Genomic DNA, 25,409 nt, shown 5'->3' on the forward strand with positions numbered 1-25,409 from the left:
TTCATGTTTCGCAAATATACTTATATTTATTTTGTTGCTGCATTTTAAAGTGACTGTTTTTTGACTGAAATGATATTTTAAACAAAAATTAATAACTCTCATCTGTAAACACAGTATTGCAATTTAAAAAACTCAGCTATGATTGGCATGTAATATACTATGATTTTTTTTCCTTTTTTTGGATCTGTACATGGCATTGTCACATAACCCTTTAAAATTTGTCTGTCTGAAAGCTAAGGCCTTGCTTCTTTAAGAGATATGAGAAGAGGTAATCTGAAATCACACAATAAATATAGAAATGGCAATCATCTACGGTATACTGTACATTCAAGTTAAAGAGAAAATGTTTCCATATCAGTTAACACTTGAGACACAATTGAACATTTCATCTTGAACTAGTGCTAAAAGTGCTACTTTTGCCTGAAGTATAAAATACAAATGCTGAAGCATTTCATTGTCTGAAGACTCATACATTCATTCTTTCAGTTAAAGAACTACGTCTTTTGTTTTAAGAATATACATGTATCTGAATGATCTTTTTACAGCTTTGACTATAGGAGTACATATAGGAAAGGGATGGGTAGATCTTTAAAAGCCACACATACAGTACAACTGCTAACACCAGCACTGATTTATTCCACTCATAACACCCTGTTTCGCTAAGTCAGAAAATTTTATAGACATGTCAGTACTGCTTAACAGAAAGAGGTTAAGATTCTAAGGCGAATTATCTGTCCGCTCTGTGTTCAAGTTTTCTGGTAGCAGCATGTGCAAATTGTCTGCATTTCTTTGCAAAACAGGGCTGGCATCACTAGTCTGTATTTTTCTCAGCTGCTCCTTTCTGCTTGGTTTTCGGTCTTCAGCTGTTTTTTCTAGAAGAGCACTTGAACTAGGGAATAACAATTTTTTAAAAACATCAGCATGCCTATCTGTACAAATAAAAAAACATTATAGTATAGATAGAAAGTACTACCCTGCACAATGGAGGACACCCCACCTTGAAAGAGAGCAAAGTTTTTTTCTGATCTGTTTAGCAACATAAAAACAAAGAGCTGTCCATGGCAAGCAAAAATATAACGTGAGCAGTCTCCATCTGCCTTGGTGAATAACAAGTTCTGTAAAGTAACCCTAACTCAAAACAGTTTCAGCCACAGCTCTGCAGACGGAAGTGTAATTATGGTCTTGGAGAAATGCAAGTGCACTGCAACATTGCATAAGCCACCCTGGTCCATGTCAACTGGATGAACTAAAGCTGTCCATGGACTGATACCAGTATATGCCAGGTTTCCAGGAAAGAAAGAAACAACTGTAGCCTATGGTATCAATCCTTGGTGAAGCGAGGAAAATACTGGTTCCCTCCCCTCATCAAATAATTTGAGAAGCACTGGACTAGAGTATGCATGGGATCTGGGAGTCTGAGCTATTGAAGACATTTACTCTACGACAGTGGTTCTCAAACTATGGGGTGTGAAGCTGAGTGGGGTGGCGAGGTGTTCAAGGAAGGCATGAGACATGGAGGCCCTGATCCCTCCTTCCAAACCTTTTAAGTATGTATGAACATACATGAATGAGTGAATGAAGATATGCACATTAAACATATAAAATATCTGTATGCATACACTATGTCGAGTGGGGTGGGGTGTGGCATCCACATGTAAATGTGAAGGGGGTCACAAGATTAAAAACTTTGAGAATCACCATTCTAAGACATAAATCTTACAAAGAAAAACAATTTAACTAAGGCCCGTTACACACGGGCTAAAAAGTACATGTGGAGCGCATACTAGGGTTAAGGCGGGGTGGTGCTTCTGCACCGCCCTAACCCTAGTGCGCGCTGTGCGCGCACAAAATGGCAGCGGCCATTCCGCACGGCCGCCACCATCGATACGTCACGACCGCACCGCCTCCAAACAAGGCGGCGCGGTTGTGACATATTGGGGTCGTGGCAAAGCGCCTAGGGCGCCCTTTCCATGACCTCGGAAGGAGCTCCGTTTCGGAGCTCCTTCCTGGTTTGGTCCGCTGGGCGCAGCCTTCAGATGGCTGCGCCCAGCGGACCAAAGGAGAAAGGGGCCAAACGGCCCCTTTCTCCTTCTCCCCGCCGCCGCAGGGTGTCCTTGGGGCTTGAAGCCCCAGGACACCCCTTTCCAGGCTGCAGGAAGGGGCCTTTTGCCGCTTCCCTGCAGCCCAGATTGGGGCCTCAGCGGCTGCCACTCTGGCCACTGAGGCCCCGATCCGGCAGGGAAAGGTGTGACTACAGGCCGCCCCAAAGGGGCGGTCTGTAATGCGCCTAAGTTTGTCATCTGGTTCAGGAGTAACAGGCACCCTAAGGGCTGCATGCCTCCTCAGCTGCTGCCACCACCACCATCATCCTGCCTTGCCAAAATCACTGTTGAGCTGTCAGACTTTGGTGCTATACCACAGCAAAATATGATACATTTCCCATTAAAAACAAGGTGCACCGAGAGCATACAACTTATTTCCAAACACAACTGACCTACTGAAATATAACTGTACTTGAAAACAAGGCTTAACTTTCTATGCACCTTGTTCTTAATGTAGGGCATTTGCCATATTGCCAAATGAGTGGCGCCAGAGTGATTCAATGAAGCCTTTGGTGGGTTCATGGGGGAAGGGGACAGAGGAACAATTTTTTTGGTGAACTCATCAAGTTTGTCCACACCTGAGCTAGTTCTGAATTTTCTGAAGCATATTAAATTTTTATCATTCAGAAGTACCTGTTCTCACGAACATGCTGAGTTGCCTCACAAACATCTGAGAATTTAGGGACACTGGAGAAGTGGTTCAGTCTCTTTTGGCAAGACCTGAAATTTGCTAATGTAGTATCCAATTCTGAACCTGTGAATCAAATATTGTTTCTTAGGAAATGATAATTCCAAATGACGGAAAAGGTAGGAAGAAAATTAGGAAAGGAGCTTGCAGTTAGCAATACACTAAATTTCCAATGTTGCACTAATGACAGAGAAAGAAAGCAACTGAAACATAAAACTACAAGCAACAAAAACTATAGGGGTAGGAGAATGCAAGCCCATTGCCAATCTCAGTGGTATGTATAAAAAGGTTGAGAAAAACACAGGGAAGAAAACACCAAAGAATCATACTAAATTTCTAGCTCAGAAAAATGGAAAAGCACTACCCAGTGTTTCCTCAGCACTTTGATAGTGATTTGTATTTGCCATAGGCAATCAAACCTAGGCTGCCTTAAGCAATCAAACTAAGCACCCAAGTCTTCTGAACATCTATTGTAGGAGACCTTATATTCAATAATATCCACCAGACTTAAAAGCCAGCTGATACACTACCCAGGATAGTTATTAGGGCACTTACAACTGGCTTTGTCACATTTGCCAGATTCAGAATTTAGTAAGTCTAATCACTCCACTACACTGCAAACGAATTAACTTTATGGGAAGATGCAATCATGGGATAGCAGCATAATTTAGAAATTCAAGGTATATACCTGCCTCAGGGATGGTGGAAGAAAAAATAATTTAAGCAATATGGTGGCTGGTTATTCAAAAGCAGGGATGCGGGAAACTGTGGTCCTTCAGATGTTTTGGACAACAACTCCTATAATCATATCCTACTGACTATATTGATGAATGCTTCTACGAATTGATCAAAAACATATGGGGGGTCTTCATACCTTCTTTAACATTGGGAAATGACAACCAGCTATAGTGTACTGTCCCTGTCCCTGGATTATGCCCTCTATTTATGAGAATGTACATATATGCATTTCTGGCATGAAAGGGAATGAATGTAATGCATGTTATGGTGAATTCTTACTTCCCAAGAAGGCACACTGAGGTTTCACATGATCAGAAGTCATACTTAAGAACTGTTGCTTCAGCCAAACTCCACGGTCTTCCTCAAATGCCTTCCTCTACACCAAGAGAAAATGCAAGATTATCACGATAGATTAGCACAGGTTATGTTGTTTGACATAATTACTACATATACACATTTAAGAAAATGGAAAGCTATCATAAAAATGTAGAGTATTGGTGAAGTTGATTACAAACTGTACTCAAATTATCCAGCTGCAAATGAAGGGGTGTTTCACACTTCACACAACAGACATGTTTCTAGTGTGAATGGGAGGTGCACATCTGTAAAAATAAGGCAGATGCATGATGAGGATATGCAACCAGCTACAACTTCCTGGCACATATCAAATGTGCATTTACAGATAAACATCCTTTTCAATATTCCAGTACTCGCTGTGTAGAATACAGTGAACATAGTTAAACCTACTGGTTAAGTCTGGTTGCCTGAAAAGTACAAAAACTATCATCCTTCAGCATTAAAAAGCACAAAACCATCTAAATACCTCAAGTCCTAATCTAATAGCAGCATCTGTGAAACTTTTGCGCTCTCTCTCAAAGTTCTTCTTTTGTTCTCTGAACAATTTCCATTCCTCCTTCAGTCTCTCTTTTTCTTCCAACAAGTAACAGTCCTGTAGCAACATATTGGTATCATCGTCACATGGAGAAGTTAGCTGCTGCTGCAGATAAGATTTGAAGTACAGAAAAATCAGAAATGATTATTTGGAAGCTGCTTTCTGGCCACAATAAAATAGGTTTTAGTTGCCATAAGTCAATCCAATAAGAAAATACAAAACTTTGAGCATGAGATATTAACAAAAGGCCAGCAAACAGAAGAATGGTTGGAAGAAGGAATCCTGAAATATACTAACAAATAAGAAAGATGTCATTTCAGCCCACCTCATCTGTACTCGAACACTATTCTATCTAGCCCAGGCATAATAATAATAATAATAATAATAATAATAATGCATCTAAGGAGAAGTGACATGCTGTAATTATCAATAGTTTGGTCTCACTGGGAGGCAAACTACATTTCTTCCGTGTGGGTTGGTACTGAATTTCTCAATGAAATTGAGAAATACAACACTGAAATCCTCACTAGGTAAAAAAAAAAATACCCATAACCCATTGAAGAAAAGGGTATTTTTAAAATCATAGTACTGAGGGCTAAATACCTGTAAGAGCTGCTGTTGAGTTTTTATCATCTCCTTGCACTGGTGAATTTCTGATTGCAATCTTTCAACTTCCAGTTCATGATCCTCTCTTGAGATTTTATCTTTGTCATGTAGTGGTCCAGAATGTACATGTGACACTACAAATTTAAAAAGGTTATTTTGTTCATTTTTATTTAATTTTAGCTCATTTAGTAATCAAATCCTTATTGCTGAGACTGTACAGTACTCCTGGTACTATACATTCCCTTTGATTAGTCACTCTCTTTGAGATAACTATACGTAGTTCTTGACTCATAAACCCTGTTTATTTGCTATCATGAAGTACTTTTTTAAAAAAAATAACCCCAATATAATTCTATCCATTATATTCAGAGCAAAACATTCTTGAGGTGTTCTAGACTATACTATGTCTGCCAGATATTTGTACACTATAAAATATTTATTGTTGTTGTGTGCCTTCAAGTTGTTTCTAACTTATGGCAACCCTAAAGCAAACCTATCACAGGGTTTTCTTGGCAAATTTCCTCAGAGAGGGTTGAATATACTTGGAGATTTATTTTTAAATAAATTGACAGTAAAGGCTACTAACCTGTCTTTTAATTATCTGTATTGCCTGGGGCCACATGTGTTCACTTAATCCCCATCAGATAAGCAACCAGAGTAGTTTCAATATAATTACATCTAAAATCCAATAGAAAACATCCAACTGACTTGAATGTAGTCAGAATATTGTTGTCTATTTGATGCAGAGAGGAATGAAAGAAAAAATGTACAGTGGACAATAGGGGCCTTCTGATAGAGAGATACTGTATACGTATACACACACACACGTATGTGTGTTTGTGTGTACATATGTGTGTGTATACACACAATTCCATCCTCATAAACATGAAGCAAAACATCAGTTAACACACAGACCCATCCATAAAGATTAAAGAAATGTAAGAACAGTATCGCACAGAACCACTGATTAACTCTCTAAATCACTACACTTAATAATCCTAATGCTTGACTATGGACTTTATCACATGGGGAAAATATGGGGAAATCACATGACTGCACTGAAGATTTTCACATGACCTGTCAAAAATCCCATGAATGATTTATTGCTGGTTATTATCTGATTATTGCCGGGATAAATCCTCTTTAATTGCGATGTGTGTGAAAATCTTCCCGTGATCGCACAACTTTCACAGGATAATAACAGTTTAAACCCTCAATTTCCCCCCGTGTGATAAACTCTTGTCTATCTTCTCTCCCTTTTTAACTCATGCTCAGCAGTAATGTTCCACTTAGTTTATACCAACCATTTGAATGGGTTGATCAGAGGGCAAATAAGAGGAGTGTAATTCCTAAAACTTTTACAGTTGAAGAAATTTGGATAAAAGTGTTTACAATATTCCAGTAATTGCAGTTGGAAATGGGGAAGCGAAGCATTTTTTCAAGTTAAAAACAAATTTATTGGAGAAACTGGGGAGGGGTAGATTTTGTTGTATTACAATGTTTAATAGACAATGACTTTTTTAACATTTCCCTGTTTACACTTCCTTAGCAGTATAATGCAGTGGCTGTTTTCTGTATTGTAAGAATAATAAGTAATTGCAAGTTTCCTTTCATCTCTTCCACTCTAGTGATCAAAATCCTGTATTTTTCATGGGTTGGATCCAGAAATAATGATGGAACCAAGAGCAGATCTACTGGAATCATTGATTAACCATTACTAATTAAATCCCATGGCTATGGATCTACTTTACATATAATTAGAAATCCAATCTATTACCTAATATTTGCAGAATCAGAAAACTTTACTAAATCGTTTCTCAAACAATAGTCACACTCAGACAAGAATTATGGAAATATAAATGTCACATGCTTTTACCTTGGCTATCCAAGTTTTCAACATGATTTTTCAGCATTCTCCACTGTTTACGAATGCTGTTAACTAGCTGTTCACGCACCGTTTCACAAGAAAGTTCCCACACATTCTCTTTATTTGCTTCTCCAGGGTCTTCCTCCGTGTCTGACAGAACCTGTGGATGAAAAACCTACTACTTTAAATAGCTCTGAAATATCATAGTAACATTTCAAAACTGCGAACACAAACTGTTCCTTAATTTGGTTCATATAGGTTTTCCCTAAAGTTAAGAGTAGATTGATGATTCATTTCACATTTTAATGTAAATTCTTAAAGATTTGTATTGTTAACTAGCTGTACCCGGCCATGCCTTGCTGGGGCTCAGTCTGGTTAAATGGCAAAGAAAGAAAAGAGAAAGCGCATATTTCTGAAATATTTTTTAAAAATTGTTGTTCCATTGTCTGTGTAGATGTAGAGATTGTCCATGTCAGAAGCAATCTGTGTTTAGATCTAAAGCACACGATTCTAAAGATTGGCCATGAGCTTTGTTGATGGTGATTGCAAACACCAATCGAATATTTAGTATAGTGTGTGTTGCTGTTATGTTTTTTTAAAAAAATATTTTTACCTGTCACAGGTGTGACATCTATATAATAGTAGATACATTTTAAAAAATGCATTTATTCAAATGGAATGTTGTGTCAAAATTGGTGAAGAACTTTTGGAGATTTAAGATTTTGAACAAACAAACATTTACATTTTTATTTATATAGATATTGTCATCCCTTTCAACAATTTACTTGACCTGAAAACTTATAAATCCTCCAATAAAATGTGCACAAAATTAATTCTGGCTGAAATCTTCCTTAATTTACTGTTAGAAAATGGAAAATTAAAGCTTCCTTGCAGGGTTCGGTTATTCACTTACTGTACCTATCCTTTTATACCTACATGGGCCAAGTGCACACTTCTCTAGAAATTAAAGATATCTTTCTGCAGCCAATCAACTTAATTTGATTTATGCAGTTCAATATTTTAAAGTTCTTTCCCCCCCAAATCAATACACTGAAAACTAATGTGGCTATCTTCTATTTTCTTTTCTTTTTTTACATTTTAAAACTGATGCTATAAACTGATGTCAAGTACACTGAAGAGCTGAAATGCAAGTAAAAGTCTGCATGGGAAATTTGAATGTCAAGTAAACAACACCTAGGGCTAAATCTGTTTAACTCCAGTTGACACAGGTCAACTAAATCAATGGATTATAAATTACTTAAGTGTCAATTTAACAAGTCCTTTTCCTTCAAAGTGAAATCAAGTTGGGACAAACAACTGGATTTAACCCATTGATTATATACAAATCTGCCAGATAAGAACAGGCCATAATATAGATTTGAGTGGAGTTGCCTTCTCACCCCTAATTTTCTAATTGCTCTTGTATTTTGTGATTTGGGGGCAATTAACAATAACAACAGCAAAAACACCTTTCTATTCTTTATTCCCTTAATTGCTATTAAGAGGGGTTTTCATGGCAAAATAAAGCTGTACTAAAAAAACAACGATACATTGCAATAATCTAATATGATATAATTAAATTTAATGAAAACTAAATAAAGCTGAAGACAGCAAAATCATTATTATGTACGGAGATGATGAAAGTAATTGGCAAATACCACAACATAGTGTAGAGATGAAACAAGAGGTATCAAATACATGTGCCTTTATCTGGAGTGGATTTGTTAGTCTTGCACAAGAAAGTCACTGTTGACCAAGAATTATTACAACTATAGGGTATAGCCTATATACCACAACCCACACCATTCAGGAAACTCGCAGTTCTCTGTATACTATTTTCAGGGGATCTGGAGGGGCTGCTGTGGTAACCAAGTTACTGTATATAATCTTAAATCTGGATCCTGCCATCTGTTTTTAAGAATGATCACAACTGTGGGTTCTAGTCTGCAACTTGGGTATATTATATACTCAAGAGGATATATATCACATATATAATAAAGGAAAATATAAAAATCTTACTTAGACAGTTGATACCAATGTGGCCCTATAAATCATGCTGTTCTAGAAGGTACACAGAAATCTGCTTTCACTATCTTGCTATCATATGGAAAATAAGGTCCTTCATCTGTTTTATTGGTCATGCTGATATTTCTGAAAAAAGAATATACCAGCTGAACTGTAACCTAAAGTGAGGTGGGTTGTGTTTTTGGGTTGGGGTTTTTATTTTTTATTTTTTTTGTATTTTTAATGTTAAAGTTTTATTACATTATTACACTTAAGATATAATAAACATATTAAGTGTATTGTACTTAACCTGTAACTTGGTCCAAAATGGTAACTTATAAATATTTTAATTAATTAATTAAATCCAAGATAAATTGCAGAGAAAGCATTAATAGAGTCATTAAGGAATTGTAATGCGACTTGCTGATACAATCCTGTTCTAAAGATGTTTTTAACATATGAGAGATACATGCATACACTTACAGTTCCACTGTCATCTTCACTCTTCTCTTTAAGTTTCTGCTTCTGAGGTGGTAAGAGAGAAATTATTTCTTTCTTCATTTGTTGAAGTAGCTTTTTGAGTTCAGCATTTTCAACCAGAAGCTGTTTCTGGCGCTGTTCATAATCATTTAGAAGAGCTTTGTACATTTCTTCTTCATTTCTGAAAGGAAAGAATTTTTAAAAAACCAAACACGAAAGGTGCTATAGTAAGCAAAAGAAGAATAAGTAAGTTTTGTAAGGACTAATTTACCGGGCTTCTGTCTTCCCTGTTCTCCATGCACCTCTCTTGCCATCAACTCTCCCTACATAGTTGAGAACCTCCATGGCTACAACAAAGAGAGAAATTATAAAAAGAAGTGATTTTTTTAAAAAAATATCTCATACACGAAACAAAGGTAAAAAACTGACCCCGAGTTTTATTTGGATAGTGATGCCTTAGTGAATGTCATTATTCAGTCCACTTTCAACAGCAGGCTAAGAGACATTGGTAGGTCTGCATTTGCTGTCTTTCTTTCAGTATAAAATAGCTGATATCATCTACTCTCTTTCTCAAGCATCTCCCCTATTAGGACTTAGATGTAGTGGTTTGAGCACTGGGTTACAACTCTGGAGATCAGCGTTTAACCAGGGTGACCCTGGACAAGTCATATTCTCCCAGTCTCAGAAAAAGGCAAAAAACAACAACAAACACACAAACAAAAAACCTCTGAACAAATCATGCAAAGAAAACCCTGTAACAGCTTTGCCTCAGTATCACCATAAATCAGAACTGCTTGAAGGCATACAACCATAACAATAATTTTCTGGGAAATATTAAGACTCTCTTAGCTGGATCCAGGACTTGCCTTCCACAGACAGAAGGGTTTGATTCACTTAAGTTCCCTCTGGTCATTTGGGGGAAACCTTGCCCTTCTCTACCAGAGCCCATCCCATTCCAGAAGTTCCCCAGTCCTCTTTGTATAGCATTTTTAGGAGGGACGAAGGAGCTGCTGTTGGGAGGACATGATGTGAAAGTCCAACTTCACCACCCAAGTTGTGTACACCTAACTCTGGATTCTGCTGTCTGTTTTTAAGAAGGTACTCCTCTTCCTGCAGCATCTATAATAATGTTTGCACAAGACATTATGAGAAACAGGCACCAAGATGTGTTGCCATAATTTCCCTAATGTCAAATTTAATCATTAGTTCAGAATCAAAATCGGACCTCCATATGAAAGCAGTGCTTACAGTTAGTGGCAATTTTCAAAGAAAATAATTAAGACTACATGAATGGTATAAGGAAGACCTGTACTCAGTGACCATAACATTCAATAATGCTGACTAAGGGCAATTGAGCCGTGCAATATTTAGGTTATGAAAATGGTAAAGAGAGGAGGGAATAAACCAACTGAAACACCTAACAGCTTACACTATAGTGACAGAATTCAAAGATATAGCTGTGTTAGTCTGTAGAATCAGTACATAAAGAGATCTTGTAGCAACTTTGAGTCTAACGGAAAGAAAGAAGTTGACAGCATGAACTTTCATAGACTTAAGTCTACTAGCTCAGACAAATTTTGTGACAAATGCATCTAAGGAAGTAGACTTAGGCCTACAAAAGCTCATGCTGTCAACTTCTTTAAGTAGTTTCAAAGGTGCTACAAGAACTCTCTACATAGAGCTTACACTATATAAGCCTTGTAGTATATTAGGAGGGATGATGCAGAGACATCAAGCAAACACAATTTCTTTCCCACATCACATGAGATGGAAAGGAACACACTCCTGAAATGCTCCCCTACTCCACTCACAATCAGGATTGACAGCCAATTCTAAACTTTAACACTGTATCGAGGGGAATACTGTATTTCAGGAAGTGAGAAACAGGTGGCATATAAGTCTTTTCTCTCTCCACAACCAGAAAACACTGAGCAACACAATAAGGCTCCTACTCTATTCTGAGTTTGCTGGAGCCCTGGAACAGGAGTCATCCTGTAGGGACAGAGGATAGTCTACAGCATTCTGCAGCAGGACCCCTCTTTGTCAAAAACCCATTCCCTTGGTATAAAGCCCTGAAAGCAGGACTTCTACTTCGCCATACCTTATCCTTCAGTATACTTTTGTTTCTCTCTGCATTCTGCCACATATGTGCACAACAATGCACAATGTAAGAATGGTGAAGAGACAGACACCTAATTTAAAACTAAAAAAAAAAATCAAGTAGTCACATCCCCATTGCCACCTATCAACAAATCACAAGTTCTACCTATTTTCTTATCCTTTTTATTCATAAGGAGTTGATGAAAGCGCTCTTTCAGCTTGTTGTATTCTCTTTCTTTCCTCTTCATATCATGATTGTACTGGGTCGCTCGACTTGCAACAATATTCTGTAATTTCTGAACCTACAATACATACATTTCAAAGTTATTTTGGTATTAACATTCCTATATGATAGGGAAATTGCTGATATAAGAAACTCTTGTATTTATGCCTCAAGGAATCCAAATTATTAGCTTATGCAGAAGTCTGCACACGATGAAAAGCTAGAACAATCGTAATTTTCAGAAGGCATAATTACAGTGGTACCCCGGGTTACGAAAATAATTCGTTCCGCCGCCGCGTTCGTAACCCGAAATCCTTCGTAAGCCGAAAAAGCCATAGGCGCTAATGGGGAAAAGCCGCGATTTCGTGCGAAAAAGCGCCGAAAAGCACCAAAATTTTTTTCGTAACCCGAAATAACCTTCGTAACCCGGAACAGTTTTTTTCTATGGATTTTTTTCGTAACCCGGAAATTTCGTAAGGCGGCGCATTCGTATCCCGGGGTACCACTGTAATTATCATTTCTATGAACAGTTCTCCCAGATAATTACTTCTCCAGTCAGATCAATTTCATTTTAAAAAGAAATAAAGCTTTGCATCAGAGGTTGCAAAAAAGGAAGGTATCTGCAATGCCAGTATTGTGAATGCCACATGAACTAGCTGTTGTATAATCACACAGGACTGCTACAAGCACAGGTTTCTACAACCCCTAACTTAATGATATTCATATAAAATTAAAATAGAAGTACTTACTTATGAAATCAACCCAGTCTATCAAAATGTATCAATACAGTTGAAACAGGCAGACTAACCTCATCTTTTTCATTTTTGAGTAACTGGTGTAGATTCCTATTTTTGCACTGCAATTGCCTATCCCTTTCCTGTAGTCCAACAATTTCTCTTCTAGATGTTTCCATCTGCTCCTGTTAAAAAGGCAAAATATAGCACCTAAATTCACTTTTAATATTTACCAGAAAAGTCCAACATATATTCTCGATCACTGACTAAGGGCAATTGGGCCATGCCTAGTTCTGGGCATCACAGTTCAAAAGAATATTGAAAATGGTGAAGAGTTTGGAAACCATGCCCTAAGTGAAGCAACTTAGGGAGCTGGGTATGTTTAGTCTGGAGAAGAGAAGGTTAAGAAGTGATATGATGATCCTGTTTCAATATTTGAAGGGATGTCATACTGAAGATGCAGCAAGTTTGTTTTCTGCAGCTCCAGAGAAGAGAACTTGGAGCAATGGATTCAAACTACAGGAAAAGAGATACCACTTCAATATTAGGAAGAACTTCCTAACAGTACAACCTGTTCGACAATGGAACACACTCCCTTGGAATGTGGTGCAGGTTTTTAAACAGAGGCTGGATGGCCATCTGTCAGGAATGCTTTGACTGTGTATTCCTGCATGGCAGGGTGCTGTACTGGATGGCTCTTGAGGTTTCTTCCAACTCTATGATTCCATTAGTCTATAAACAACTACACCAGCAGTTTTCAGGCACAGGAATAGTAACACTTGTGACTGAGTAAGAGGTTAGCTTCTAACTAAATATTATGTCACTAGAATATTACATGGAAGCTTTCTGCATGGACTGAAATTAATAAAGTATGACCTGAAATAAATTTACACCTTCTCTGTTTTAAAATAGCCATTGAATTTACCTCCTAACTGTGGGCCTGGCACGGGGAGAGACTAAACCTAGAAGAGCCCCTGAATGGCAGGTTGTATGCATCTATCCCTTTAAGGAAAACAGTATGTACAGTCTTCATAGCACTGCAGTAGTGCAATTTTGTTATATACTCAGAGACAATAATCTTCTGATTTCAGGACGTAAATGTCTGTTAGCACTCTAAGCAGAAGGATGATGCATCATTAATGCAGCCAAGAGTGTGTTGCATGCAGCAGAGTCACAGCACTGTAGTATTTGGGAACATCTTTCTTGTGTATATACAGTTGGACTGCTACAAATAAAACCAAGTACAGAGCTATGAAGGCCCAAAAGGATAGAAGTAGCAGGGAAGCCTTGCCCCATGAGTAGTTATTTCAAAAGCAATTTCAAATTTATATAAATGCAATTTGTTTTCATTTGGTATAAAATAAAATATTTGCTTATACTGTGACTCATGGGGAAGCTAACTGGTATGTCAATTGTAAGACTAAAGATATTTGTTTACTCAAGAATGAAATTATTCTAGACTAGTGAGCCTGATGTATTGGTTCATGAGAAACTCTCCATTTATCAATAATAAAACAAAATTATGTTTTTTAAAACCAACACAAGACGTTTGGTCACTTCCACATTATCAAAATCATATTTGGAGTTTCCCGAGTGCCACTGCCCACAGAAATTGCTTTAGCAAAGTATTTAGGTAGAGCTTGGAACATTTTGTGTTAATATTTACTTATTAAATCATTACAACTCTTTAGTTAACACTAAATCATTAAAAATACTTTCTAAACTAATTCCTGTTGAAGGGGTGCAAGTCAACCAATTAATTTGGGCAATTTCCAAACTCTGTATTTCTCCCAAGTCTAGTGCTCACAGTGCCAAATGATTACATATTCCTTCATGTGAGTTTTACATTACTTTCCATTTGCATGTCATCTACAGATAAAAAGCTGAGCCCTGTGTTCCCACAGAACTATCAAATTCTCACCACCAGGAGGCTCTATAAACTGCTGCCTTCTGATACAGATGCAGAACACCATTCATTTGCATACAACATGCTTTTCTGTGGTCCCGCCAGGCCTTCCATTAGTTTTCATGTAAACAATTATGAACTTAAATCTGAACCAACAAAGTATCTGTTTACTCCAAAACACCCATCCAAAGGACACTGCTCACTGAATGTTTGCTATACAAACAATGTAAATAATCAAACCACAAGAAAGCATGACCTTTTGGTTATTTGAGGCAGTGGAACAGTTACTCTGAATGCAAGACTAAAAAAATGCTCCACTTTCCTCCTAAAGCTTAACAATTTAGAGTCATTCACTGGGTTACATCTAAACAAAGAGTTCAGTTAAAGTTGCCTTGAATCCCAGATTTGGCAGAATGGCAGAATATAAAATCAACAATTGCAGTGGTGATAGAAGTAATAGTAGTAGTTACTATATGGTTCATGGAAGAGCTCAAGGAGGGTGGCCTGTCTGTAGAGCGAGTTCCTAGATGGTGGCAGAATTTTCCACCATTGTGACTGTTCTGTCAAAGGGGCCAGAAATTGTAAGTTTGGAAATGGTAACCTATCTCTGGAGGGCCTTTCCTCACCCACCACACTACAATTCTCTCTTTGAATATAGCCATAAGGAAATACAAAAACTAGCTGCCTACCACTGCCTTCTCTCCTGGCCAGTGGAAGACAAAATGGCTTAGGAAATGGTAGTTCCTTTACCACATATTTGCTAACTTGACCACTTGGATCAAGTTCAGTTAGCAAACTCAGGTCTCACTAATTTTAGCAGGGACTAAAATGAAAATAACTTAGTGTTGGTCCAATACTCATTATGAATAAACTGTATGCTATTGGTTAACTTGCCTGCATACTGTTTTAGTGTGTGTGTGTGTGTGTGTGTGTGTGTGTATATGTGTGTGTGTGTGTGTGTATATGTGTGTGTATATATATATACCGTATGTTTTTAGAAAACAAGAACCAGGAAATAAATGAAATTCAAGCATGAACATACATTTGTGAACAAGTTTTTCTCTATTACAGTTAAGACCATGTCTGCACTGACAGGAAAGCTGGTTTACTATTAGGCTCCAGATTAGCAAGGAGGGAGGACAAACTGCCCACACAATCAGCACCCATAATGGCAGCACTGTCCACACACTCCTCAAGATACCCCTCTCCCTCTTTTCCTATGGCTGGTGGAAGCAATGGCCATCCTACAGAATGCTGGTGCACTGTACTGATAGTATTCTTGTCTTAATGTATGGTTGTGCAATCAATTTACATGTCTACAAAAGAACGGTGCCAGAGGAACCATGCAAACTTGAAAGTGAAAGTACTATGATGGGGAGATGAAAGTTTCGGGCAGGAAGAGGTCAGTGACTAGTCCACCTACTACTGATACTCCTGTCCCCGTGAGGACACCACCTTTCCCAATCTCATGCCTTCTGGGTGTTTTAGACTTCAATTCCCATAATTTGTTACCATTGACCTGGTTACCTCAAGTTGATGAGAGCGGCAGACCAAAATATCTAGAAGGGCAAGGGTGGTAAAGGCAATATTTGGATAATTATGTAGTTTTATACTTAACTATAGCATTCATTCTGAATTTGATAAACCCCACCAGAACTTAAAACAACCTTCTCAAAATCTTGATTAATTATCCTAGCTGCAAAAAGGAAAGAATTAATTATTACAAAAGGTAGGTGTAAAATGGCTTCAACCTTCAGTTGGTTAAAAATTAAAAAGACAGTTGCTGCATATGAAGTTCAGATTTTGCAAGGTAGTAAAATTAATAATTCATCCACAGTAATATATATCCTTATTCATTTAATTAAAAAAAAACCCACACAAATGAAGGCAGAAAATAGACCCACAGAGAAAAGATGGTATAGTTCAATTTCTTATCTAACTCATGAAACTGATGGAAAGTTACAATTTCTTATGTAACTCAACTCCCTGCATGAGTATGGTTTTTATGGCCTGTTAACATAGCCTATTTTAGGGGGCAAGCATCTTGGAGTAGTTGAGAATGGCATAACATTTGAAAAACTTTGCAAGATCTGTTATATTTGTTAAATAGAAGTGCCATAATACAGGTTATTTTACCTTTAATTTAGCGTAGCAGTTCTGCTGATGGTCCATATCACTAACCAATTTCAGGTGTTGAGTTTCTGTTTCTTCCTGAGCACGCAGAGTTTTGCGGTGAAGCAGAAGGAGTTCATTCATACAGTTTAGGACTGATACTACACATAAGCCTTTACCTTTGGGGTCAGCATAAAGCGAAGGGAAACCGAGTGTGGTCAGCTCCTAAATCAATAGAGAGAAGATTTTTAGTTCAATATCTGCCCAGATTCACAATGCTATCAAAACTCACTACCCTTCATGAGACTGAAGTAATGAAGGTGGATGAGTGGTGGAAGGATTTTTCTCAGAACAGTACATTTGTAAGAGAATAACACGTTTATATTTCCATGAGAAGCTGGTTTACCCTGTTAAGATAGGAGAGGCTCTGCTCAACATTCTCTTCTGTGCAGAAGGCACTGAAAAAGTTGTGCACACTTTTGGACAAAGGCAGTGGTGAGCATAACACTTGCTGCACATTTAGGCTTGAGGGGGACATATTTTTGGTTGAGGTATGCCAAGTAGTATTATTATCTGGAAGGAGAAAAACAAGATATTACAGAGTCAGTAAAGACAAACAGTATGCAAGTCAAGATGGTTGTAGGCTAACCAGTCACAACTAAGTGCAAAAATTACATAGATCTAGAAAAATGACTATACTACAGACGATTTTCAGAAATTTCCAATTCCAAATTGCTATGAACAGTTGATAAAATAATGAAGTGCATGCCTCCTCACATATATTTAATATTAAAGATAATTTATACCAGATAGCTGCACTGTATGATGCCCCAACTTTCATTTCACAAGCAACATTGATCCTAATCTCAACACTCTAAATGTATAAGACATGGCAATACATTTACCACTAACTATTAAATGAAAGCTCATGGCTACATACACAGAAGGATTTGTGACAATGGTGTAAAATTTAGATTGTTAAGAAAAATGTATTATAAGCCATGTTCATGTTAAAGACTAAGTTAGCTGTGTTATGCACAGATGTCCAGTCCTTTAGTCTGGCCAGTGCTGAGATATTTTATCATTATAATTAACTCCCTTACATTATAGATGCCCAAATTTCAACTTCAGGTTTGAATCGTTTACCTGGTAACAGTGCTGGCACTGTGATAGTGCTCCAATCTCCCATAGCAACTAACACATCCAGAGTACCTGATCAACGGCTTCGCCACAGAAGCATTATGACCAGTGCAAGATAATCTCCTACGTAAGCATCTCCTAAAATAGCAAGAACATTTTAGATTAACTAGTGTATTTAAATCAAGTCATTCTGCTCAGTTAAAGCCATGTTCTGGATTTTCAAATTCAGAAGCTCAGACAAATGTTTTATAAATGAATCAAATGGAAGGATATTTTGGCTTGAAACGGTTAAGTAAAGTACAGATCAAGACACCAACACTTCTCTAAAGCAATTTGGGGGAAGTGTGAGGAAGAGTAACAGGGCTTGGTAAACCAGCTGGCTTCTCACCAGTATATACCTCATACCTCATATATTTCATGCATTTAAGGAGTTGCACATATACATTACTTCATTCCCCTTAAGAATGGGAAATAATAGCCAATGTTGCCTTTAACTGAGTGAGTAGGGACAGGGGTGTAGCTTGAACAAAGAATAAAATCAAGAATCTCCTGCCTATCTGGAAGCATAAATAAAGTCCAGCTGCAGCTGAGCCACCAAAGGTATTTATGGAGATTGATCAGGAAATGATTACGAAGCAGCAGAAGAGGACTAGGGAAAAATGATGCACTAAAGCAAAGGCTATGAGAAGCATACTAATCTCTGTACATAGTGGGAATTCAGGCTTCCTTTACAGTGGCATTTCCATTACTGACAGCTCCTGAGCAGTACTGATTATTCCCCTAAAGGGGTCTAGGGCACGTTCTGCTTTCTACATGCTAATGATAGGGATGCTGGCTGCAACAGCCTTTTTTAAATAAGGCAAAGGGAGCATGGCACTAACAAATCAAGGGGCCAGATATGATCATGGGTGATAAACAATCAAGGGAGAAGTACCAACCCACCAGGCATGAAGTTGCAGATATGCACATGTATATGTACAGCCAAAAAAATAGATAGATGGATGGACAGATATCATTTAATCTGCCAAGGAAGCAAAGCAAGCCTGTGTGCTTTTATTTCAACACCAGCCCTTGCATAGGTATATTTGGTGAGAACATGGGCAAGGGCCTTCTTTGTGGCTGCTCCCAGATTCTGGAAGTAGGCTGCTGATTCTTTTCGTCAGTGGCTGAAGAACTTTCTTTTCCAGCAGGCATTAGGAAAAGTGATGGTTTCTGAATGTAAGGATTCTCTTTTGTGTGTGTGTGTTATTCTTTTTGTATTCTGTGCCTTTCATATTTGAAATGGTTTTAATTTTATGGATTGTTGAATACTATTTCATTTGTGTTTCTAGTGTGTTTGTAGCTGTGTCATTTGTATTTATTTTAGCTTGTAAGATGCCTTAAGCCCCAGTCTTGGAGAAAAGATGGGGTCTAAATAAATTGAAGGAGAGCAAGTGAGGGCAGGGCGGTTAAGGAGGAGAAAAATTGGTTCAAAAATAACCCAAGATAGTCCTGGGATGGTCTCCACTTTAGACTGGGCCCTAATCAAAAACATCTGAACCAGCTGTTGAATGTGGATAAAAACTGTGAAACCGAGAAGGGTGTTTGGTTGTGGTACATTACTCCCTTGCTCCCTCATGCTCTGTGGAACAAGCAGTGGCTTGCTATATCGTAAGTATGAAGGTTTGTGACAATACTGCAAGTTGTAACCTTGTCTCCATAACCTAAGCCAAATACAGTCAGACCTCTATTATTCAAATATATATATAAATTCTAAAAAGCAAACCTTGATTTTGCCACTTTATAGAAGAGACACCACTTTACTACACCACTGCATCCACAGATTTTTATATCCATGGGGGATCCTGGAACTAAAACTCAGTGTATACCAAGGCCCCACTGTAGTTTCTGAATTTAAACTAAGCTAGCCGAAATTCATCTTATTTTACTAGGCCACCTCTGTTTTATACTGTCCCAAATTACTTGCCATTTTAAATGACATGCAGAATGTTATTGTTTCTGCATTACTGCTTAATGCTCTTCTACACAGAGTGAACACAGGTCAGCTTTGGGTTGGATTTAGACTAAGTGGGATGAAAATCTCATTTCCATTACATTTAAAGAAATGAGGATCTTAAAAATTTGATACAGTTTAAAACTACCAGCCTTTCCATGCAGAACTGTTTGATGGCATTCATACACCATACAATGTTGTAATTTATTTAAATTGGACAAAAGGTTTTTTTAGACCCCACTTTAAATCAAGCAACAAACTAGTTAAGAATTAAGTGACAGGAGATAAATAGGTTCCTACAGCATGACAGTGCAATCCCATTATACCATCTGGCCTTTCAATATATCACATGCGGTGTCACCAAATTAAGGCACGTCCACGTTCTTACACACACCAATAATCCGTTTTCACAGAGGCATGATATACCTCTCTGAAAGAGTTAGCAAAATTTAGTCAGCATGGTATCAAACCATGTGAACAACACCTAGAAGCTTTATTCCAAACTTTTTTTCCCCTCAGCCCTTCATCCATTTCCAAGTTTAACACTTGTGAAGTTACGTATGTTAACACACACCCCATCAAAAGGCACAACTACACTATAACTAGGAAGAGCTTGGGGAATCATGTTCTAAGATTAGATTGTAGAGAGTGTTTATAAAAGCTTAAGCCTTTCATTTGGTAAGTAATCCCCTTCACAGACAGCTATGTTAGCTGGATGAAACAAAACCCATTTCGTAAAGGATGGTTTAAAGGGCTGCACAAGTCAATTATACAACTCTGCAAAATCTTTAAAAAGACTAACAAATCCTAAATTTGTTTCTCCTGTTTATACTCTTCCTTAAGGTAGGAACTGGATGCCTTGGGAAGTTGGGAGGCATGAATACTAAAGAGGTGATGGCGTAAGGCAAGAACACACAAACAATTTGGCATGCCTTACAGGCAATATCCTTATAATCTGACATGAGTCAGCATGCAGCATTGACAAAGATCTGGGAAACCCTTTTTAAAAGCTGATACTTTTTTTAAAAAAATGGTTTAGACTGCATAACAGTCTGATTTACATGTATCTTTCCAAAACAATGAAATGTTGCTAACTGATTTCTCTCCCTAAACTAGTGAACAAGAAAGCTTGAACAGTGTTGTAAATTTGGATGAACAGAAACCTGTCAAGAGGTTTTAAGTCTCTCACATCATAAAGGCAGCTTTCTGAGCAAAACAGATCACATCATGTTGGGACTGGACAGCCCTAGGCCTCAGTTTTAAAGTTGTAAACAGACTAGATAATCCAGTGCATGCTTTTTTCTGAGGGTTACAATGAATCTGGCCGTGAGCGTGCATGTTGGGACCTGCAAGAATTGTGCTGTGCATGAACAAGGGCCAGAAAACAAGATATAACCTCCATGTTATCTGACCAACAAGCATGTATCCCTGTCAATCAGAAGAAATGGTTAACCAAATACATAAATACTCCACACCAGTTTCCAGAGGTGTAGCCCTACTGGTCTGGTTGCAGGGGGGAAAGGTTTTCAACACTAAGGTCCAAACCACACTGCAGAAATAATCCAGTGTGAGTCTGCTTTAACTGACCTGGGTCAGTGCTAGGGCATCCTGGGAATTGTAGTAGTTTGTCATGGTGCCAGAGCTCTCTGACACAGACGGCTAAATGTCTCATAAAACTATAGTTCCCAGGATTCCCTAGCACTGAGCCAGGACAGTTAAAGTGGTCTCAAACTGGATTATATTTGCAGTGTGTTTTTGACCTAACACATTTTGTTTGGCCTTCACTCCTAAGAGCTTATGGCAAATAAAACACATCTTCTTGCAAGTACCAAAGAGCATATGTGTTACCAATTTAAATGGGAATGAACTAGAGAAAAATACACAAAGCACAACTGTTATACTTGTGCAGGATCAAGCAGATAAGTGAGCAGTCCAGAACATTTAAAAACATATGTGGTGAAAACAATGGTACTGTTGTTGCAGAAGGCGGTGTTAAATGTGGTTCAGTGTTTCACATATACAAATACATACACACACACAAATGCAACAGAGAGAAAGCAAAATGTGCAAGCATTTTATTTCCAAACACTGCACAGATTGCTACTGGCCCAGTGCCTTTCCACACTCCACCAAGCAGCAGGTTTCTAACCATTGCAGACAGCTCTGTTTTTAGAAGGCCTTCCCTTCTCCCCAGGGGTCCCTCTTCCAAACTGATTGATTGCCTGCAATCCTTCCCACACCCAGAAGGCCTGCAACCCACTCCAACATTTACAGCCTCTGTTTTGGGAAGCATTCTCACAAATATATAACACATGCATTGTTATACAAGCTTAAGACATGGGGTGTCACAAAAGATCAAGGAAGATATGGTTCCTGAATTTGCAAGACCTGAGCTGTTGATGACAGGGTGACTTGGAGGTCCCTCATTCAAAAACCATAGTTGACTTGAATGCAATTAAGAACAAGGCATAGTTATAAAAGCTTAAGATTTAGGGAACCAAGAAAACCCAAGTTTGCAAGATGTGAGCAAGCTGTTGAAAACAGGCTAACTTGGAAGTGTCTCATTCATAGTAAGGGTGTCATATGTTAAAGCTGACTGGACAGCAAGTAACAAGAAGGCATAGTAATAAAAGCTTAAGACTTGGGGAACCAAAAAAGTCTGAGTGTGCAAGACTTGAGCAGGTCTGTTGATGACAGCATGACATGGAGGTCCCTCATTCATAAATCAAAGTTGACCTGACAGCAATTAAGAAAAAGGCAGTTATACAAGCTTATGATCTGGGGAACCAAGGGAGATCAAGGAGGCATGAGTGTGCAAGATCTGAACAGAACTGTTGAGAACAGGGCGACTAGGAAGTCTCTCATTCATAGTAGGGTCGCTGTATGTCTAAGTCGACTCTGAGGCAATCAAGAACAAGCTTACGATTTGGGGATCTGAGGAAGATCAAGGAAGCCTGGGTTTGCAAGACCTGAGAAGGTGTGTTGATGACGGGGTGACTTGGAGGTCTCTCATTCATAGTAGGGTCAGTTAAACTGAGGTGGATTTGATGGCAATTAAAAGCAAGGCATAGTTACAAAAACTCAACCATTTAGAGAACCAAGGAAGCTATGGCTGCCCCGAGTTTGAGGGCAAGACCTGAGCAGGGCTAGTGATATCAGACTGACTTGGAGGACTCTCATTCATAGTAGGGTCACCTTTACAAGGCATAGTTCTTCAAGTTTAAAATTATGGAGATCAAGGAAGTCTGAGTTTGCAAGACGTGAGCAAGTCTGTTGGTGGCAGAGTGACCCTGAGTTCCCTCAGTCATAAATCAGAATTGATGACATTTAAGAACAAAGTATAGTTACACAAGCCTAAGGTTTGGGAAAGACTGAGAGAGCCTGAGTTTGCAAGACCTGTTCAGGGTAGTCCAGGATGGGGTGACTAGGAGGTGCCTCATTCATACCAGAGGTGCCATATGTCAAAACTGACTGGATAACAATTAATTAAAGCTAAGATTGGGAGAACCAAGGAAGCCATGGCTGCCCTGATTTTGCAAGGTTACTGAGAAGAGACTGATTTAGAGGTGTCTCATTCATAGTGGGGTTGCCATATGTCAAAGCTGACTGGGCAGCAATTAACAAGGTATAATGATAGAAGATTAAGGTTTGGGGAACCAGAAAAGATCGAGGAAGCCTGAATTTGCAAGACCTGGCCAGGGCAGAGTGACCTGGAGGTTGCTCATTCATAAACCCAAGTTGGTGGCATTTAAGCACAAGACACAGTTAGACAAGCTTAAGATTTGGGGAAGCAAGATCAAGGAAGCCTGAGTTGGCAAGACCTGAGCAGGGCTGTTCATATCCCAGAGGTCTCTCATTCACAGTAGGGTCACCATGGATTGAGAGTTCCTGCATGGCAGAATGGGGTTGGACTGTATGGCCCTTGTGTTTTCTTCCAATGCTTCTATTATTTTATGATTCTAAGCCAAAGTTCTCTGGAGAGCAACTAAAAGCAAGGCATAATACTGTATTAACCCCGAGAGCCAGTGTGGTATTTGGACTATGGCTCTGGAGTCCAGGGTTCGAATCCTGACTGAGCCATGGAAACCCACTGGGTGGCCTTAGGCAAGTCACACTCTCTCAGCCTCAGAGGGTGGCCATGGCCAACCAATTCTGGACAAAACTTGCCCAGAAACCCCATGACAGGCTCGCCTTGGAAGACCCAGAACCCCTGTGGTAATAAAAGCTTAGGATTGGGGAGAGCACACTGTCTAGAGCCACAGGTCCAGCCTGTGTAGGAAAGACTCACTCCCCTGAGCCTCCCCTTCCTGGGGTCCCAGCAGCCTCCCACGCGTGACCCTCCCTGGAGCCAAATGCCAGTCCAAACCTGCTGCTGCAGATCCGGTGCTCCAGGAAAACCGTTGACCCCGCCCCTTTCCGCGTGCACCTGGCGCGCGCCCACCTGCTGCCCAAAAAGGGCGCCGCCGCCGCTGCAGCCACCCAGGGACCCAGCCAAGGGGGCTCCTCCCACGCACGCGCGCCCCGCCGGCCCCGCCCTCCCCTCCCTATTGGCCCGCGGTTGCTAGGAAACCATTCAACAAGGGGCCTGGGAGACGCACCGCAGCTGCCGTTTTTCATTCCACGCCCCCAGTTCACCTGTTGCAGCCCCTCCCCCCTGCTCTGAGCTTCTTTGATCACTCCCCACCTCCCCAGGCAGCAGGGAGGCACCAAGGGAGGGAGGGCGGGGAGGGGGCGGACCGTACCATGTGACACTCAAAAGTAGGGGGAGAGCATGACGACGACTACTGCTCATCAAAGGTCTGCCTTTGGGCAGAAAAGGGCTGTTGAGTTCACCTGCAGCCCTTTGAAACACTAAATATATACCTATATACACATAAGCATATATATATATATATATATGCACACAGAAACATCTATAGCCCTTTAAAACACTGTTAGTCTCATACACACACACACATATATATGTATATATATATATATATATGTGTGTGTATGAGACAAAATATTTATTATATATTATATAAATATAAATGAGAATAAATATATCCATATATATATATATTTATATACTTGTTTATATATGTTATTTATATATGTTTTATATATAGATATATGTTTACATATATATATAGTATTATATATGTATATACTTGTTTATATATATATGTTTATACATATTTATACATAAATATTTTATATCTGTATATATATATATACTTATATATGTTTTTATATGTTTTTATATATAAATAAATATTTTATATTTTTATATATATTTATATATGCTTATATGTGTGTGTGTTTACATATTTATTTATTTATGTATCTACATGTTTATATACATGTTGATATGTGTATTGATATATATGTTTATATATTTATATCTATTTGTGTGTGTGTATATATATATATATATTGTTGTTGTTTTGTGTGTGTGTGAGTGTGTATGTGTGTGTATATATACACACACACATTGAGGGATAATAAAATTAGAGATAAGTGGGGTTTTAGAATGAAGTGGGGTTAGTGCTGTTATGTAATGTATGAGTGATCTTTTATATATATTGTATGTCTACATAAGTCATGGATTCCTGCATGGCTGGCGGTTGGAGGGCCCTTTGGGGTCTCTCTTCCAGCTCTATGGTTCTGTATGTGGATTAATTCAAAGACGTCATGGCCCTGCAAGGACTGGGCAGGGCAACTGATGACCTCTGTATTGGAAGAAATTGTAACTCAAGATAATAACATGAGCAACTCTGACTATAAATATCTTTTAAAGTGAGAGGGAGTGGATGCTGTTGATATCACCGTCCTCTTTAGTGAA

At 38.7% G+C, this 25,409-nt stretch overlaps 1 protein-coding gene across 4 annotated transcripts; it reads right to left on the bottom strand.

The window, feature by feature from the left end:
* Positions 1–24,207, bottom strand: LOC121929619 (SSX family member 2 interacting protein). 4 transcript variants are annotated; one of them, XM_042465369.1, is made up of 14 exons: positions 24,184–24,207; positions 17,599–17,730; positions 16,859–17,025; positions 16,477–16,677; positions 12,509–12,619; positions 11,644–11,779; positions 9,649–9,724; positions 9,381–9,558; positions 6,903–7,053; positions 5,024–5,160; positions 4,352–4,525; positions 3,808–3,904; positions 2,736–2,856; positions 1–889 (listed from the first exon to the last, which is right to left on the bottom strand). In XM_042465369.1, the coding sequence occupies exons 2-14, from the start codon at positions 17,639–17,641 to the stop codon at positions 718–720; spliced, it is 1,764 nt and encodes a 587-aa protein (XP_042321303.1). In that variant the 5' UTR covers positions 17,642–17,730; positions 24,184–24,207; the 3' UTR covers positions 1–717. The 4 variants fall into 4 exon arrangements, with proteins under 4 accessions (XP_042321303.1, XP_042321302.1, XP_042321304.1 ...); XM_042465368.1 differs by lacking the exon at positions 24,184–24,207 and adding an exon at positions 24,027–24,062; XM_042465370.1 differs by lacking the exon at positions 24,184–24,207 and adding an exon at positions 23,952–24,062 and having other exon boundaries at positions 4,352–4,522.
* Positions 24,208–25,409: the final 1,202 nt, after the last annotated feature.

Source organism: Sceloporus undulatus, chromosome 4 (assembly GCF_019175285.1).
Source record: "Sceloporus undulatus isolate JIND9_A2432 ecotype Alabama chromosome 4, SceUnd_v1.1, whole genome shotgun sequence".
Taxonomy (NCBI): Eukaryota; Metazoa; Chordata; class Lepidosauria; order Squamata; family Phrynosomatidae; genus Sceloporus; species Sceloporus undulatus.